At 29.2% G+C, this 20,109-nt stretch overlaps 1 protein-coding gene across 1 annotated transcript in view; it reads right to left on the reverse strand.

Annotated features, from left to right (window-relative positions):
* LOC129974839 (twitchin-like) overlaps nucleotides 1-13,893 on the reverse strand; it is a 243,952-nt gene extending 230,059 nt beyond the window's left edge. The window contains exons 1-2 of the mRNA XM_056087604.1: nucleotides 12,943-13,893; nucleotides 7,961-7,979 (exon numbers count right to left, since the gene is read on the reverse strand). Of these exons, the coding sequence (XP_055943579.1) occupies nucleotides 7,961-7,979; nucleotides 12,943-13,255 (332 nt within the window). The 5' untranslated portion in view covers nucleotides 13,256-13,893. The remainder of the gene's footprint in view (nucleotides 1-7,960; nucleotides 7,980-12,942) is intronic.
* Between the last annotated feature and the right edge of the window lie 6,216 nt (nucleotides 13,894-20,109).

The following is a 20,109-nucleotide window of genomic DNA, read 5'->3' on the forward strand; positions in this document are numbered from 1 at the left end:
ATGAAAATAAATACTAATAAAACGGTGAATGTCTGTTCTCATTTTGGTGAGAACAACTATTACTCTTTCGTAAAAACTACAAAAGAAAGACTTCTCTTTACATTCTGAATGAACGTTAGCAGAAAAGAAGTACAACAACAGATAACATTGTGTACAATGAATTCGATTGTAATGATGGAGTAGCTTTATTTTTGAGCGGTAAAATTGAAGAATACAATTGCATCGTTCGATGTGAAGCAATGAAATAACAAGGGGTTCAGTTTTTTTTCTTATATTATTATCTTGATATCATTGATATCAGTTTTTACGAGAACTGTGCAGGGACTGATTTTACTCCATAATTTCAACCGTAATCAGGGAGTATGAACTGCACTCCCAAACTTTCACACCACACCAACGTGAAGACATATTAATGAGAATTTAAAGTGTACCAAGGAAGAGAAAGAAGTCTTAAAAACATCGGTGCAATTGGATCTTGAATTAACACTTTTCAACTCCAGAAAGATATTAGTTGAGATCGAGGTAAAATTGATACTCAATCACACGAAAATGCACGAGACTGAAACTGGACTGTAAAATTAGTATTACCTATTAATAACTCTCAAGAAGTGGCGGTTCCTCCTGCTGCGTTGGCGTAGATGTATAGGGTTTAGTTTAGTTATATTAACGTCCCGTTGGGAAGAGAAACACTAGGGCTATTTTGGGACGGACCTCGTCATTTTGAACCGCGGTCAGATGACGAGTACGACACCTGAGCTGACACCCCCCTCTCCACACCGCACCACACCAGCTGGAAGACGTTTGGTCTGACGGGTTTAACGTGCAACAGACCCCCTTACACGACGGTTCTTCGGTCGAATGGGTCTCGAACCAGAAACCTAACGGCTCACGAACCAAGACCTTACCACCAGGCCATAGCGGCCCGTGTAGATGTATAGGGAGAAGACATCAAATAGAGTGTCATCCTCGTGATCTGACCATGATTCAACATTATAAGGCCCATCCCAATACACTCCCATCTTTAACACATTCCGACCAATCCAAAAAGGGATGAGGGCTTTCATACTTGACAATGAAATAACAAGGGGGGAGGGATGGGAATAAAATAAACAAAAACAATTAATTAATTTTGATACAAAAATTTAAAAAGGCCATTCTTTAAAAAGATAAATACGATTTTATTTATAAAAATAAATAGATGCTTAAATAAATATAGAGTTAAATTTATTTGTATTTCAAATAATGAAATAATTTGAAAGTTTACAAAATTTTAAAAAGTCACTGGAACAAAGGAGTTTTTAAAATAAACAAGAAAAATGAACCCCCAGATGCTGTGAAACTGAGAATTAGAGTTTTAACATACTTTGCGAAAATTAATCCATTCATTATTTCAATTTTGGATTCTCTTAAAATAAAATAAATATTTATTTATTTATTCGTAGTTAAAATCAATATGAAATAAGTTTTTTTTTCAATGAGTTGATGCGATTATTAATCTAATCTAATCAATCTAAATAAAATTTTTGATGAATCTCTGATAATGTTTTTCGACCATTGTATTCTACTTTCTATTCAAAATTAATTTAGTAGAACTTAAAAAAATAACTTAATTTGAAAATAGAAAAGAAATATATAGATGAATTATTGTTAAAATCCTAAGGTATGCATTGTATTTTTTGATATCAAAATAGCTGCCTACTGAAGTAGTACAAAAAAAAAACAATTTTAAAGATTATTTTTTACATACTAAACTAAAAGTAGTTCTTTCATCAAGCTCTTCACGATTTCAAGTTCCGGTGATTTCGCTCGGGCTATTATCTCTTTGGATAGGAGCCACATGTTCTTAGATACTTAACAGATGAAAGAGACGCTGCATTTTTAGATGAACGACGATGAACAGTGTTAGTCAGTCCCTAAAACAAGAGACTTAAATACCCATGAAGGTTGATTCATGGATAATGGTAATAATAAAAAAAATCAGCAAGATTTCAGAACAGTAAAGTTAAGAATTCACGTATTAGAAACACGGCTTGAAAGTACTGTATGCATAAAATGGATTTGAAATGGTAATGCCCTATCTGTCTTTCTTTTTCAACTATGTCAACACCAAGAAGATCGTTATTTTTAGGCCTGATTCTTCTTTCCAGAAGAAACAATATATGTAAATTCGTAAGTTTGTATTTCCTATAAAAGATAAACATCCAATTCGAAATTCAGAAAAAAAAAGTAAAATACCTTGGACTGATCCTAGACAATAAACTCACTTTTAAAAGTCATATTAACAATAATAAAAAGAAGTTCTGGGTTAAAGTTCACCTCATTATCCCACTCATTGGCAGGAGTCTCTTCCTCCCCCCCCCCCTTCACAAAACAATAAAATGTTATTATACATATAAGTTTTAAGACCTATCCTCACTTATTCTGCTCCAATTTGGAAATTCGCTGCTAAAACCAACCGAAACAAAATTTAAGTTTTACAAAATGAAATATTTTATACCATTACTAATACTCCCTAGTTTATCCGGAATGATATTTTACACAGAGATCTTAAAATTCCAAAGCTCGGTGATTTCATCAAAGAACTTTCAAGAAAATCTGTCAGTCAACTTAAAACTCATGAAAATCCCACAATCAAGGAACAAATTAACTATGCCCAATGCAATGGAAAATACGCCTTTTCCTACTCTACTACTAAATGGAGTTACACCTCCATAGCTTCTTTCGAAATTTAAATTGCATTTAATGAACTGCTTCAGTTTTCACCTTAAGCGCTTTTAAGCAATCCTTCCTCTACTCAACTGACGCACCAATGGAACATTATTTTTGTTTTTTCTTTGTTCCTTATTACCTCTAACTGAGTAGAAGTGCCTAGGCACTAAGGCATTAATTTAAGGAAATTCAGAATCTCACAGTTGACCACCAGAATGTTCTTAGGTTGAGGGAATTTTCCCCCTTCCATGGGGAAGTACCTGTTTCCCCATGGCTCTTGCTAATTGCTAGTACTGATCTTTGCTAGAGTTTTAATTTCAAACTTAAAATTGTTTTTTATTAAAATATTTTAGTTAGACAATGTTGCAATGACAGATTTCCTACTAGAAAACTGCCTAGGATCGATAGAGTAGAGGAAGGGGAGATCCAAGCAGTTCGATTAATAAAACCTTATTTTTCAAGTAATAGTGCCAAATAAATTTTATGAATGCTAAAATATCAGGACAATTGTTCAAATTTCCATACATTTCATTATATTCACATATTTATCGGAATATTTATAAAACCAAACATCTGCTTCCAAAATATTTTGAACAAACGGGAATTTCGGGTAGTCTAGAATCATAATAGATAAATCAAAAAGAAGTATATGAACTTCACTCAGAAAATTAAAAAGAATAAACCCTAAGCATTCCAATTTAAAATGGTAATAAGGATATAATAGTAATTAATTAATCTGAATATGACATGAAGTTCAAGTATTGCACATAAATTGAACAATTTTTTTTTTTCGACATTACAGCTGTGTAATTTCAAATTGATTGACAGAATGATGAGGACTACAAAGGCTGTCTTTCTCTTATATGCAACTTCGAAACATTTTTTTTTTTAATTCTACAGATTTTGCTATTTACACTGAACAAGCGTCTTCTTCGTGAAAAAATTCTTATGCATTTATAAAATTATCTAATTAGCAATATTAAGTTTTAAAAATGTCCAAAGCTGATTTTAATAAAATAAAAAAATATGTGGGCTTTTCAATCATTTTTCTTAATCACATTTCAAATAGTTCAAAGGATTATATCGATTTAATTCAAAACAAATCTTTTCAAATCTAAAGCATGAGTTACATAAATCTAGAAAGATCATTTTTTGTTCAAATATATTCCTGCTTAAGCTTTTACTCTGAACAAAAGTGCAATAAAATTCAACATCTTTTTAAATCCATTCAAGTATTTTTGGCGGCAACAACATTTTTCAAAATCCTCAAAAAAATTATCATGTTGTCGTGTATCGTACAATAATATTATTGGTATTTCATGTAATTAAACGGCGGAATTACAACTCGAAATGGGATAAAATAAATAGCTTTTCTGTTAGTTTGTTCAAATTAACTGTAACTGTAACACTGAAATGAGGTTAACGTGAAAAAAATAAAGGGTTAATTTTTAGAGCAGGTGTGCTGGCGAATCTCCATCTGACCTTGAGACTATAAAATGAGCGGCTGTCAACTCTCTTCAATGATCACTGAAGTTTAAAAAAAAATCTAGCGAGATAGAATAAAAGTGCTCTTATCTGCCTTTGTAACAGAAATGATTAATTACATCGCTCTCATGATGATTAACGATTCTATTTAAATTCATACAACCATTTAAAAGAGTTTTCAAAAACAGCGTTCGAATCTAGAGATGTTTTGGTAAAAATAAGTAGAAACTTGACGAAAAATTACATTCCTGCAAACATAAAGTTTATTACAGATTAAAATTTGATTGAAAATTTGACTGAATTATTCTAACTTTAAATTCAATATACAATTAGGTCATTCGAAGACCCATAATTGTATATAAAAATAATGTAAAGTTCATGAAACTCTAAATCCTTTATAAATTAATTATTTCAAAATTACAAACAACTAGAGTTTCGGTAGTTTTCCACAAATAATAATAAAACATTCGGTAAACATTCTAGAATTTTAATACCAAAATTTTAAAAACTTAAATTTAAAAGATAGTAGAGAAACGAAGTATAATATTGTGTTACAATGCTTCACATTATTCTTTCAAGTCTAAAAAAAAACCCTTAGAAAATACTTTGAGGAAATTCTTTTGCTTATTGTAACATTACAAAAAATATACACGGAAATATGCACAGATATACAAAAGAAATATATTTTTAATTTTCACAGTGTTAACACATAAGCGCCCTGATTAATGCTATAGCAAGTGACATTAAATTAACTACAGTCCACAAGAATCTGCGTCATTAGTTAGAAGGAAATACACTGTGCATTTGTTTTGCAATATTAATTTAAATAAATTTAAATGGATTTTTTTCTTAATATTATATAAGCATTGAGGAAAATTATCATAGGTTGCTATAAAGGCTCTGGACATTCAATTATATCAAAATGGCAGCACGTTCGAAAAATAGATGACGGCATTTAATAAGATTGAGATAACAAAACCGTTTAATAGTCAAACATTCCATTTCAAAGATACTGAAAACTACTGCGTATAAATTCTTTATTATGCATCAAATAATTCAGAATATTAATTCTATAGACTTACGTACAATCTTTTACAAACATATGTTTTAAAACACTACACATTAACAATATATATATATATATATATAAGAATTTATTAAAAATTGTTCTATTCATCCGTAATATTTTTTTTTCAGTAAGTTTATTAAGTTTAGTTGACTTTTGAAGGTTTTTTTTCCTAAGTTTAGCTGATTTTTAAAGAAATCCAAATTCTGAAAATAATTATGGATATTTTTTTCATCTTTCAAGCGTTAAATTTGAATTGATAATTTCTCACTCATAAAAAAATAAATATCAGGATTTTGATAAGGATTTTAAAAACACTTAAGTGCATTTTCAATAAGAAAATAGTAAAAATAAATAAGAATTTAATATATATTCATCAAAATAATTTTTTAAAAAACACTTTTTTTTTCGTTAGTGTACTGAAAAATAAAAAATTATAAATCATATGTAAGAGCAAACAATTATTTTTCTACTGGCATTAGTTTAATTACCATGCAATTATTTCCCAAACTTCTAAATGATAGTCACGTGCGTAAGGTCATTCAAGATCACAATTTTCCATTTCGCCCAAACGAGAAGAGAAAATGTAGGGAGAAAAAAACGGAACAAGATAATACGGTATTTTTTTCAAGCACGAGACAGAGATATGAAAAAAAAAATGGCATTCCGAGATTGATGTTAATAAAAACTATTACATGAAGGAACTTCTGTTGTATCTATAATAATGATTAAAAGAAATAGTGAAATTCCAATTGTTGTTGGTGATTCAAAAAAATAAGAGATGTATGTAGCTGTGGTGCGAAGGGACAGACGTCATTGGAGAGAATGAATGAAAAAAGACTTGCCAGCAACATCAGTTTCATTAAAATCGTTAACTTTTTTATGTAAAATATTACAAATAATAAGAACTGAAAATACTTTTTTTTAAAACAAGGTCAAATATATCAGCTACTTGTCTATTAAGATGCGAATTAATGATTTATCAATTTTACCAGGGAAATCATCATGTCTGAGCATGGAGAAGCAAGACTGTTTGCAAACCAAAAAACTTGGCATTACAATATAATTTTTTATTTTTAGCATTTAGATTTAGAATTGAATTTGACTTCGGTACCGATTATTTCCAAATTACGGTTCTATAAAGAATGTTAATCTTATCAAAGCAATTTTCAACAAAATGAGTATGTTTTTCATTTTTATTATGCAGTCTAAATATTAATATGCAGTCTAAAGATACGAAATATTCTTTTATAGAGAAAATATATACATTCTTATAAATCTGAGTTGGAAAAATAAATGAATGAAATGAAATTCAATAAATATATAAATAAACAAAATGTTTATCTATACCTGTTGATAAATTTTATACGTTCTTAATTCCGTAATTTTTTTATTTTTGTAACTTCTTTCTTGCAATGTACCTGTTGATCTTTTGTTTTTGCTTCCAACAACCCTGAATACAACTGCTTCCAGTTAAATGGTTTGGAGGTATTTTTTCTTTGCTCCTCTCAAGAAGTTATTTGCTCAGTCGAAAATGAACTGTGAATGCTTATTAGTTATTGTAAAAATTAAAATTAATTATGGAAATTATTCGGTATCAATTATAATCATGATGCAAAAGGGATTTTCTTTCTCAAGAAAAGTTTATGATAGAATATTAGTTACTTTACCATGCTAATAATTTATTTTGCTGGTTTGAAGTGAATTAAAATCAAGAGTATCAAATTTTTATTGTTTTGCTTTCTATATTAATTCTATTTCCTTAAGCATTTTTCTTCCATTTTAGCAAATGCAAAGGAAAGCAAGATTTTTTTGTTGTTGTTGTTAAAAAACTGTGGATCATGCAAAGCTATCAAAGAAAGAATGTTTTGTTATTGTTTATTAATATTTTCAAAATGTTCTTAATTCGTAAAATCAGTTTAGAGAAAGCTACTCTTTAAATTTTATTTCTTCAAAAGCCTTCGGATTAATTAAAAAATACTTACGCTGAAAACTCTTTATAATTCGGCTCGAAATAAACTTTAAATTTAAGCAGCATTTGAATTTCAATCTTATGTTTTTAAATTAATTTGGTTCAATATAATGAAAAATTATAAAAAATAAATGAATGTGCCTTTGTTTTGATTATTACGAAAATTACCTTAAGAACCGATAGAACTTCATTACTGACTTCATTAACTGAATCTGGGCATGTAAGCAATTATATAATAATAAATGTTTAACATTAACACTTTGTTTTGTTTAATTCAATTCAAAACGTATGTATTTAACATACGTATGTAACAAACGTACGTATGTATTGTAGCATAAGTTTACAATACGTATGTGACAAACGTATTGTAAACGTGTATAACGTATTCAAATTTATATATTTTTACGACATTTCAAGTATTTCACAGATGGTTCTTACAGTTTTAAGAAAATGAAATTATATTAATAATTATTTAAATGTAATTAATTAAAAATGCTGATAAGAAAAAAATTAACAAAACTGCATGCGGACTAAATTTCTGACTTTTGTCCATTAATTTTTTTATCTTATTTATGATAATCAATTGAAATTATAAATTAATTTGTTATTCATAATTAAATTTAATGACACGCCATTTTTTTCTACTTAGAAATTATTTTGAACATTGCAGACAGCATGCAGCTACATTTGTAACATAACTCATGCTGAAATGAAGAGCAAATACTCACGGGTCATGTTCTTCTATAGCTGTAAAAAATAAATTATAAGATTAGGTAACTGAACGTATTTAGAAATGTCAAAACTTTGTATAAATCAAATAATAATAATTTCACTATCAATTTTTAGATCATATGATCATATTTAGATGAATGTTTTTATACTACTTGAATAACCAATATTACAAAAAATTTTACTTTGAATCAACGTAAATCACAGAATTTTAACGAACAAAATTAAGAAATCAAAATTTTAAAAAAATTGCTTGTTAATTTGATACAATAATTTCACACATTGTAATGTTATATATCATACTCCTATTATAAGTGAAAAAAAAAAAAAACGCCACTCCCTCTCACAAAATGGTGTTTTAAAAACATCCTTATACAAACAGGACTTAAAACAATTTGAACATGCTTCATTTAAGGCAAACTTGTATGTCAAAATGATTTCATAACGACAAGTGCGATCTTTCACTTTGCATGATTTCGATATGAAATGAACAAGAAATGAATAAATTGTGTTAACAAGACAGTTGAAAGGTATCATATAATATGTATACTGATGGCTTGAAAAATAATTCATTATTAGTCATTATTATGTAAATATTTTACATATTACTAAGAATATTTCAAAATTCTGCTTAAAATATAAAGTTGAAACATGAAGAATCCTAACTCAGAAATTAAATATAAAAATATGTAAAAGATGATGACTTGAAATGGTATAAAAAAATATCGCTCCTGATTATTATTAGTAGCGAATTTAGGCATTCTGTTGCCCTAAAGTTCTACACATTTTGATTAATTTTTCATCAATTTTGTAAATATGTATTTCTTTATCTACCTATTATTATGCTATCTCTGGCAACTACATTTTCACATTATATTATTGAAGCAGATTATTGGTTTTATAAATATTCTAATAACTACATGAACTTAATGAAACATAAAGAGTGTCTATTCAGTGTCTATTTTGCATTGGCGACAGCCTCATTCTAAAGAGATTTTCAAACCAACTGCTTGGTGCCAGTTTGACATTGACAAGCTTTGAAACAAGACTTAATTTCATAATTTTTAATTTTTTAACATATTTATCAGTAATTATGTTCAATAAAATTTCAGGATATAATGTATTATTGTTTATTCGTTTTCAGTTACTAAATCTGAAGTATTTCTACCAAGGGTATTCAGAAATTAAGTTTCGTTTTCAATTTTTGCAGCGGGAGAGGATGATTTCATGATTTCACACATGCACGTGCACTTTGTTGTGTCATTGGCAAACAGTACAAGTCATTTTTAAATTCTTAAGTATTGCATCGACTACTTGTTGAGATTTAAAAATGTTTTTTTTAATTGAATACCCCACTGCATGATGCTATTTACCTTTTGCCATCCGCTTTTTTAATAATAGGTACACAAAAATAATTGAAATCAGCAGACAAATTTGCGAAGTTATCGGATAGAAAGCGATTCGATACAAAGGAGTTGGGTGCGAAGTTTTAATGAAGGACGTGAAAATGTTCACGATGAAGAAAAAAGTGGGTGAGAGTCTCTGATTTTACCCCTTTCGGTAAGATTTAATAATGAAAAATTTTGCATGAGATAATCATTTCATTTTTATTTAAAAAACGTGTTTCATTTTATAATTCATACATCCTTTTAATTAAAATTGAATTATTGATATGGGTATAATTGTAATTGGTAAATTCATATTCAATAAATTATTTCATAGTTTTCAAACACCTCTAATCAATTCAGATTAGAACCTAGATATTGCAAAATCAGAGCGTTTACGCCAGGGACTCCCATAAATTACTTTATTTCAAGTACATCTTCTATTTCCTTCCAAATCCATTCTTCTTGTGATATGTCTACGACTTCAAAGCATTCAGTAGAATCATTTATTAGTTGCTCTAGCTCGTTTTCGTCTTTTAGGTAATATTTCACTAACATTAATTTCATTATCAGAATCAGGTAAATGTAAGTCAGTATCAGGTTCATTATCAGAAATTTCAAATCCGATCACTAAATGTATAAATTATGAATATGCTTATTTCTTCTCATTCTTCAGAATCCCAGTAACTTTGATCTTCATTGTCTGCTCTACTCTCATCCATTATGGTGTTTATTTCACAACAAGTTTCTCTTTTAGTAAAAATATATATTGGTAGCACCGATGTTCACTCTGAATGTTTACACGAATGGAATCCCACAGACTAATAGCAATTTGACTGTGACTTGTGCCACGAAATTCTAACGGTATACAATATGAGATGGTGATCTATGATATCAATATATATAATAAAAGTGCTGCCGGATTCAGTATATTAGAAATCTTATATTAATTTATTATCATATTCGACAGTAACTTTAGTCCTATGACGAGTATAGCTCGTCACTGTGTTGCATGGCATGGACAACTAATGACGAGCTATACTCGTCATTTTACCAGAAGGGTTAATAGAAGATTAAAGAGAATCAAGATTCACCCTTACGACACTACTATGCATTTTCCTCATATTTCCCATTCACTTTTTCAACAACATAGGTGGCATTTTTCTATGACATGGATATACTAAAGCTCATGTTCTGCTAAGATAAATGCTTCAGCAATAGTAGCAACTACGTTAACAAATAGCTTAGGCATTGTATTTCATCATGCAATAAAACTGCTTTTCTAATAAGAGTACCCATTTTTTTTTTAATTCCTTAACGGAATTTAGTTCTAGAAAATGAATGTTCCCAAAAATGCTGAATAGAAAATATTTTTTACTCTTCACACATTTACACTTTACTCCTTATGTATTTGATTTTCGCGATCTATCCTTATGTTGCACATTTTTATAAAATCTCATGAATGTTATCTTGTTTTCCTGGATTTATTTATCTTGATTTTAACAAGATTTTTTTTAAAATAGATATTTTTTTATATATATAAGATGGCATTGGTTGTACAGAAAATTTATTTCAAAATGATTACGAAATCTTATACATTTTTTTCAGAACTAAAAATTATTATACATCTTTTTTCAGATTTTTTTTTTTTTTTTTTTTTTTGCAATTAAATAGAATTTTTAAAAATTAACTTATGTTTAGAGAATTTTATAAAAACTTTTAATTGAATTTTCATACAATTTAAAATGGAATTAATATTTAAATCTTTATGTTAAATCTTGTATCTATTTTACTATGAATCATTGGTAAAAACCAGTTTTCAAAATCATGCAATTTTCATCATACGGTAGGATGAGTGATTTCATGTATAAGAAAAATCTTTTATAAACGGCTCTTTCAAATTTTGAGATTTAAGTATTTTCTTAATTCAACTGCTGTTTAAGAATTCTTATTGCAAACGTGTGACTAGCGACATTTAAAAAAAAAAATTATTGATGATTTCATGGGCAAATGATTTTAAAACAAATGTCTAATAGTTTTGAGCTAACAATTTCTGCTAAAATTTTTGTGAAAATTTGCTGACTTTATTATAAATATATCATTTCATTATTTTCTATGGCGTACAAAAAAAATTAATTTTCAATTATTTGAAACAAGATAAATTGAAATCAAACATTCCTAATTCTATTAAATTCGTAAGATGTCCTAAATATGAGTTTTCCAAAATATTACACCTTTAAAAAATATTCATTTTTTAAATTAACATATACGTTTTAAACTTTCAGCATTGGTAATATAAATTCATATTTTTTATTCGCATAAGACAGGAAGAAATTGCATACACAAAAATTCTTCATACTATCACGTTACATTGAGTATCTTAATCAGTATCATGTAATATTTCGAGCATATTTATAGCCTTCCGTACAATTTGATTCAGTGCATCTATGATTTTGTTATTTTTGAATAATTATCAACCACAAAACTAAATAAATATAATATGAACTCATAAAACCAATTTATTATAGAAATACTGTTTATATAAAAAGAAAGAAATATAAAACATCTAAAATTTCCATATTAAGATCAAAATTAATCATTTTTACATTTTATGATTCATTAATAAATTTTTTTGTTATTAAATGTGAAAAATCTATTATTTAAAAATAAAAAAGGAGAAAGGAAAAAAAATTTAATTATAATATTCGTCTATCTTTTGTTAATATTTTAGAGGAAATATATTTTCCAATGTATTCTTTTTTTATTTTTCATTTAAGTTAGAAACTGCACTCACTTTCTACAATAAAATAAAGTTCCTTTTAACCTGTTAGCTAATTTAAACTTTAAACTATTAATTTAATTTATTCAATTTTCTCTCATTTCTTGGGGTGCAACTATTAATACAAGATCACATATGAGATTACTCTCTGCAGATATGTCAGAAAGGGCAAACAAGACGTGATAAACACAGTAAATTGGTCTAAATACTTCTAGATTTATTTTAAAAATAATATTAAAATTAAAAGAACAAAAAATTTATAACAGATGCTCTTTAGAAAAGGCTGGTATTCTGTATCAAAACACAGTAAATATTTTTATCCTCAAGATTTAAGCTTAGACAAAGAAAAAAAAAGAATACAAAAGAATTAAAAAAACATTTAAATATTTATATATATTTAAATATTAAAGAGAAATTAAGATTTGAATTTATGAAGATGGAACCTGGACCATGCAAGTACTACATTAATTTCAACATCAAATGAAGGCATTCAGTAAAAATTAAACTTGGCATTCAGTAAAAATTAAATTTTTATCTAAATTTTTGAATTTTGTCAAAGCAATATTTTTTCTGAAGGAAAAATATTTTCCTTTTTTTCTTCAGCCATAAAATAAATATTAAAGCGCCTGATTTGAAATTAAGTCTCATTTGAAATATCAACAGGCATTTAATGTTTTAATGGGTACAAATGAACACATATTTATTTGAACACATTTTTGAACTATTACATTACCATTCGTTTATTTACTATTCATTAAAATATGATTTAATTCTCATTTTTTCATTCAAATAAGCATTCATAAATTCAATACACTACCTTTGAAGTTAGCTCTGATAGATCCAGTTGCCTCGCCTTTCTTATTCGTTACCGTCAATCTATATAATCCGGAATCTTCATCATCTGGATCGTGAAGTTTCAATGCAATATAGAACCTATTCACACTCAAATCCTTTATCACGGGAACTAATTTATTGGACTTTTTGATCACATTGTTTCCGAAATACCACGCAACCTCAGGTTTCGGATACGCTGCTACGACACATTCGAAGATGATGATATCTTCTTCATCGTCCTCTCGTAATTTCGGTTTTTGGACGAAAGTCGGCGCTTTCTCATCTTCAGTTTCCATTTTAAAAGTTTGTTCTTTTATCCATCCATTAGCAATGCGCTTGGATTTGCCGAAGTTACTTGAAAATATATACTGTAGCTTGATAAAGAATCCACTAGTCTTAAAGGTAAAATTCCTAGAATCTTAAGAATTTTCTTAAAAATTTCAAACGAAGTTTAATGAAATGAACTTCGTTTCAAATGAAATTTCAAATTAATTAAGTCTAAGAATGACTATCTTTCCTGATGTATCCAGATCAGATTAACATAAAAACGATGGTCCACGAAGTGGGATCCACTGCAAAACGAAGTCGAATTTACAACAAAGATATATCAAAATTAAATTTTGAACTGGTCGATTTTAAAAATCAATAGTTGTCAGACATATTCAGTTTCAGAAAATATGTCTAGAATTCAGTCCTGCAACTCGCATAAAATCCATTTTGAGGCGAGCAAATCCTGACGGAGGTCTACAGTCCATGGAATCTGCAGATGTTACTGGCAATATGAAAGCTCGTAATTGAAATGTGCATTCGCAGTTGAGCGACAGAACAACTGGTGCCGAGCAGAGTAACAAGACGTTCGACGTAGATTGATTTAGGGTGAACCAGCAAAACTAAAATGGAAGACCCTTAAGAACAATGAGCAAGTGTTCAGGATCGCGAGGATGGCCCAGGTCTGTGGTTTGCCGGGGGTTGCCGAAGCATCCGACTAAAAACGGACCTCAAAGGATAGTTGTGTCTATCGACGTGACAGATTTATCGGCGAGATAAACAGAAGGGAACCGCCTTACTTCGCAAGTTTAGTCAGCCCTGCGAGCAAGAGTGGTTTAAGTGGAAACGGAACATGAGTAGAAATGAATGGCGGAAATCCCTTTGTCTGGAGATACAATCGGAGCTTTATACGAAGCATTTGATGCCTGCGCACTTTTTAATCATGTTTTATAATGCTTCTGTTTTCTTTGTTCAGAAAATGCAGCAGCGTATGTTGGGGTTGACATGAGACTCTATTTTAAATGTTTCAGCGATAAGAATGCTTTGCATTTTTCAACGAATTATTACTTTAATCTAAGGGATTTTACACAATTTTCAAATCTTTCTTTATTAAGAATTATCTATCATCATTAAATACAACATACAGACAGAAAGTGTTACATAATATAGGACCTTTACATACAATTTCTATACTATAATTAGAATGTTTATATAATAAACATTTCTATTTTAGTATAGGATATCTACTATATGCAACAATGATAAGAAATGGGATATTAAGATGCATACTATATTTTTTGTAATTACATTATTTTTTAAAAGATTTTTTACGAAATAATTTTATTAATTGCTGTATTATAAATCATGCGAATAAAAACTCCTTGTTTTTATTCAGTAAATATTTAAATAGAATATGCATAATTTTTTATTATAAAATTTGTACGCTGTATTGTTTAATTTGGAAATTATGGTTTATATAGTGCAATAGTATTGAAAAGATATTAGGCAAAAATGTATTCACTTTTAATTTGAAATTAGTATACATTATTACATATTTCCAATAATTCATTTGTATTTTTGCTTAAAAGAAAGAATTGTCTACATAATCAATTGATTCTCTCAATTTGAATGCTCTGAATATAGTAACACTCATTGATTCATTATTTTTTATCACAAACTATTCCATTATATTGTCAGAAGCTATTCAAATGCTAGATTTTTGCTTTGCAACTATTTCACATCTCGAAAGAAAATCTTGGAACAAATCTATCTCATGGCCCACATCTAAGCAGAGAAACGACTCAGACCACTCTTCCTCGACGAGGCAGGTTGCTGTCAACACATTATCCTTCTCCACCCCCTGTACCTCAGCCCAGAGTGCAGAAAAGGCTTGATCCTGACTCTCTTCCTGCAGCAGTTTATTTTGCTTGGCAGAAATCGTGGCTCGTAAAAGATAAAGCAATACGGAAAACGGATCCATTGGAAGTTGTTAATATATTGTGCAAGCGCAGCTGATGACTCTTAACAAACCTTTAGATGAAATAAGTTAGACAGAAATGGGTGATGGTGAGGAGGACTGATTGGCTTTTGTTTATGCTTCCTACCGTCTCCCATTGTGCCATCGCTCTTGTATTACTATTTAGTTTTGCTGAGTGATAAATGGGTGGATTTCTTCTTCTCTAGTATAAGTGTGGACAGAAAATGCTCGAAATTAATTGTGCTGCGTAACTCGTAGTTGCTCGAAAAGCTTTCACTCGAAATTGAAAAGGCGAATTAAATGGATTAGGCATTCCAAGTTCGGATAATCTGCGAGATCACAGAAAATACAACGCATTTAAATTGTGATTAACTAATAATTACACGTCAAAATTATTTAAATTAAAGAGCTTTTTTTAAAATTATTACAATAACATTCTTATTTTTACTTTCTCGTATACGTAGTACAGAGAAAATATAATAATCATCAAAACATTCGAACTCGAGATTTTCATAAATCTCCACGTTTAACACTTTCAAGACCAACGGGACATCTTAGTACATTTAAATCAATTATAATTTTATAAAATCGGTCTCAAAAGGGTTAAGACGTCATTGAATTCGAAAAACACATTTTTGAAAAATGTCCGTCTATCTGTCTGTCTGTATCAAAGACAACTCAAAAACGCTTTGAACTAGAAGGATGAAATTTGGTATATGATTTTCAGATCAAATTTGTAGATTTCCATCGTATTCTGAGCAAAATCCGTGCAGTGGAAGTATGCATGTCCCGCTGTTCGAATATAATTTAACATGATAACCACAAAATGAAGAGAGCTAAAATTCAACATACACATTTAACATCTATAGTATAGATATCTATCAAATTTTGAGCCAAATCCAATGAAGGATTTGTACTGTACTTTCAAAAATATGTAAAAGCGATAGCTCTAAAATGCAATGAATTAGATATATTAAATTGTGTATAAGATTTTGTGATTACAAGTATAGCTTTTTCACATTTTTTTGTTTCAATCAATTAGTAAAAATGCAATTCCATTTTCGATTGTTATTAACTGCGTGCCAAGGCTTAGCCACCCAATAACTCGAGGTTATTTGGCGATTAAAAATGACACAATGGATTCAGTAAAAATGCCGAATTCACGTCAAAGGTTAATATTATGTAACTATTGTACGACAATGCCATGCAAGGTTTTCTCTGGTATAATATTTCTGTTGGAGTATATGTGAGAATGTTTTGGGGAAACCACTCCAGTTGGTTCTATTATATAAACAATTTTTATGTAAACATTGCGATTTATTCACTTGGCGATTTGTAAATAGCGAGTCACCTGACCCGTAACATTTGAGATTTGTTTTGCCTGCATTTTTTTTTTTTTTTAACATTTAATGCAAATTATTAGTACGTCGTAGTAAGTACTTATAATGAACTTGGCGATAAAATGGCAACAAAAAAGATAAAGCAAAACTTTAATTGACATTAAATGTGTTTAAAATAATATTATTTGATAATTCTACTTTTGGACACATCGTATGTGGCAACACTAATTAATAGCTGGTACGACCGGAGTTTAACCCCCTGCTTTGCGCAATTTTCAAAAATCGCCAACAATGGTCTTGCGAAATGTTCAAAAGCAAGGGAGCAGATGTTCAATCATAGTGCATAATAAAGATTGCCAGCTTTGGCGCGTTATCGCAACTTGGCGAAGAAGGGGGTTAAATTCCGGTTCACCCTAATAGCTTTCTGTTTATTTTTTTAAAACCTTTTTGAGGTAATTGAGATTTTTCATCTCTTTGAATCCTAAGCAATATTCGTGTTAATCCTGCATGGGGTTTTTTTTTTTCACAAATAGTAATGGGGCATCCAGCAATATCAGATAAGAGAAAAATGGAAAGAAAGAACCGAACAAGAATCTGCCAATTTGAAAAGAAAAGCTTGCTGATCATAATGCTACTACGTTGGCAGCAAAAGATGAAAAATTGAATTATCATTTAAATATTGGAGATATTGGTGAATGCGGGGCTTTGAATTTTGAATCGAAAATAGGCTGATAGAAAATATGTGTTGTCATCATTTTCTTTAGCTCCTTCCGGCATTCCACTTGCAGAGCTACACTTTGAAGCTAGGCTGCATTGTAATGATACTAAGAAATATGTGCCGGAAGGATAAGCTTTGCAATGGTTCTCGGTTTGTGGTCAGAAATATTGAGCGCTACATTTTGCATGTTGAAGTGTTGATGAGTCACAACAAAGGCGCAATTGTTCATATACTACATATTAATGCAGATTCGAAAAATGATACAGATATGCCATTTATATTGAAAAAGTTGCCATTTCCAATGAGTGAAACTGGCTTTCACCATGAACATCAATAAGTCACAAGTTCAGAGTTTTCATAAAGTTGGTCTGATTATTAATGATCAAAGTGTGATATTTTCACATGATCAATTGTATGTAGCATTTTCCAGAGCGAAATCTAAAGTTAGAATTTAAGCTAAATAAGCGGCATTAAAAATATTGTTTCTAAAGATACTCTTAATAAAAATTAAACAACATGAAATATTATAATAGTATCTTTTAACTGTTTAAGAATTGTTTTTTATTCTTTTTTTATTTTATGTTTTAATTTTTCATTCCTACCGTAAAAAAAAAAGTTAAAATTATGAAGATTTCTTCTAAATATTAATTAATGTTAAAATATTTATTTCTTTTTTTTATTTGGAATTGAGTGCTTTTGTTCATGACATTTTTAAAACAGTTTGTCTTCATTTACTTTTGCCTGGAGGGTGGGAACTAATCTTTCAGGAAGCCCCACTAACCAGACGACATGTATGATTCAAGGACAATTTTCGGGGTTGGTAAGAGAAAGCAAGCAGGGGCGGAGCCCTAGTTAATTATAGAGTTTTTTTTTTTTAAGTCTTATAACTTTTATGTCCCCATTTTATAATTTTAAAGTTATTGAATTTATTTTATTAATAGAATTAGTTTAATTAATATTTTCCACACATTTTCTTTTATCCAAATGAATATAAGAATTTCAAAGCATCTTAAAACATAATATATGATTTTCCTTTTCATAGTTTACCTTTCAATAGTTTTATCTAGAGACTAGGAAATAGGCATGAGATATCAAATGCAACGTATCTTTGATATATTTCATTTAAATAGAATGAAAACGGGTTTACAAATGTGTCGGTTTTACTAAATTCTTCGAAAGTTATCTACAAATTTCCAATCATTTAAGTTCACAAAGTAAACATTTAACTATTGAATGCTCACTCAAAACATTTTCTACCATAAAGCTTATCCTTCATTTATCAACAATAAAAGCATTGGATTTAGTTTATTTCTGGAAAATCGAAAATCATTTTGATATCTTCAACCATTTAAAGTTCTGATACATGTCAGTAAAATTGTTAGATAGATGACGATAATGTGTTTGTCAATGCAACGGTATTTCACCGTTATGAAGCTCGTTCGTAAATAGTTTGCAATACCGAATTTTGAAAGCTGTTTAAAACTAAGCTAACTAAAATTAGAAAAAGAAGTTCAAATATGCATGTAATTGATGCAAAGAAATCTGGGAATAGCCAAATAGCTTAAATATATAAAACTAAGTAAAGAGAAATGCAAAAAAAAATCAAGAGAAGTATTTTTGGGAGCGGTTTGTATGACATCAACAGCAAGACGACGGAGCTAAATGAACTCATCTTGGTTATCGAATTCAGTGCCTGAAGTAAATCTTATTACCTCTACAATTATTTTGCAGATAAAGACATAAAAAATGTAGATAAAAATGCAAATTAAGTGAGAAGAAGAAAAAAAAGGAACCAAAATAAATTGTAAATGAAAAAATATTAAATTAAAGTAACAAATAAAGCAATAAAAATAAGAGAAGAGAAAGATACAAATAAACTAGTAAATAAATTTTTTAAAAAGGAAAGGAGTAAAAAATAAAAGAACTAGAAGTCTATATACCCTATTTACATGGAAGAACATTGATGCTAAATGTTCATAAAACAGTTAAAAGAATCCAAAAACAGGCACCAGAGGCCGCAGAAGTGTCTTTTAATGCGTTTGGACAATTATACTCTTGTTACGAAGCACAAAGAGCTTATGTTTCAGGAGCTGAATAGTTGTGCCACACTGATATGAGGATGAATGTGCTTCTTCAATTGAAGAAGAAGCTAATACCGGTAAGCACTGTCATAAAAAAAAAAGTTCCGTCCCATTCTGTCATTCACCCTTCTTTTTGATAATATTTTTTAAACGATGTTTGAATATTTTTTTATCACTCTTTTCTTGACTAATCACACGTTCTCTATTTAAAATAATTTGATCTTATCTCTAAATGCTGTGAATCGTGTTCTAGAATAACTATAAACTCATATTTAAAGATTACTATTTTCTGATTGGTTAGTCTATTTCTTCTAGCTCAAATTGACGGCTTGCTTCACTGAATGCGGAGAATCATGTATTGGAATAAACTTATCTATAAAGACTTACACTCACTCTTTGCCCAATCTAATATATCCAATCCAGCTACAATAAATTCATTTCATCTCTAAATGCAATGAATTATATTCTAAAACACATATAAATTCACATTTAAAGAATGCCATTTTCTCACTGCCCAGTTTATGTTCCCTAGTTCAAATTAAATGCTTATTTCTCTAAGAGCGAGTAATCATGTTCTGAAACAAACTTATGTATAAAAACTACCACTCTCTCTTTACTAAAACTACTGGTTCTCTCGCTCAAACAATTGATCGTTTCTCTAAATCAGTGGTTCTTAACCTTTTTAAGCTGCTACCCAAATTTGAGAAATATGTTCATGTCGCGACCCAAAAAAAATCAAAATTTTTTCATTGCTTTATTTTAGATC

The sequence above is a fragment of the Argiope bruennichi genome, chromosome 7 (assembly GCF_947563725.1).
Source record: "Argiope bruennichi chromosome 7, qqArgBrue1.1, whole genome shotgun sequence".
NCBI lineage: Eukaryota > Metazoa > Arthropoda > Arachnida > Araneae > Araneidae > Argiope > Argiope bruennichi.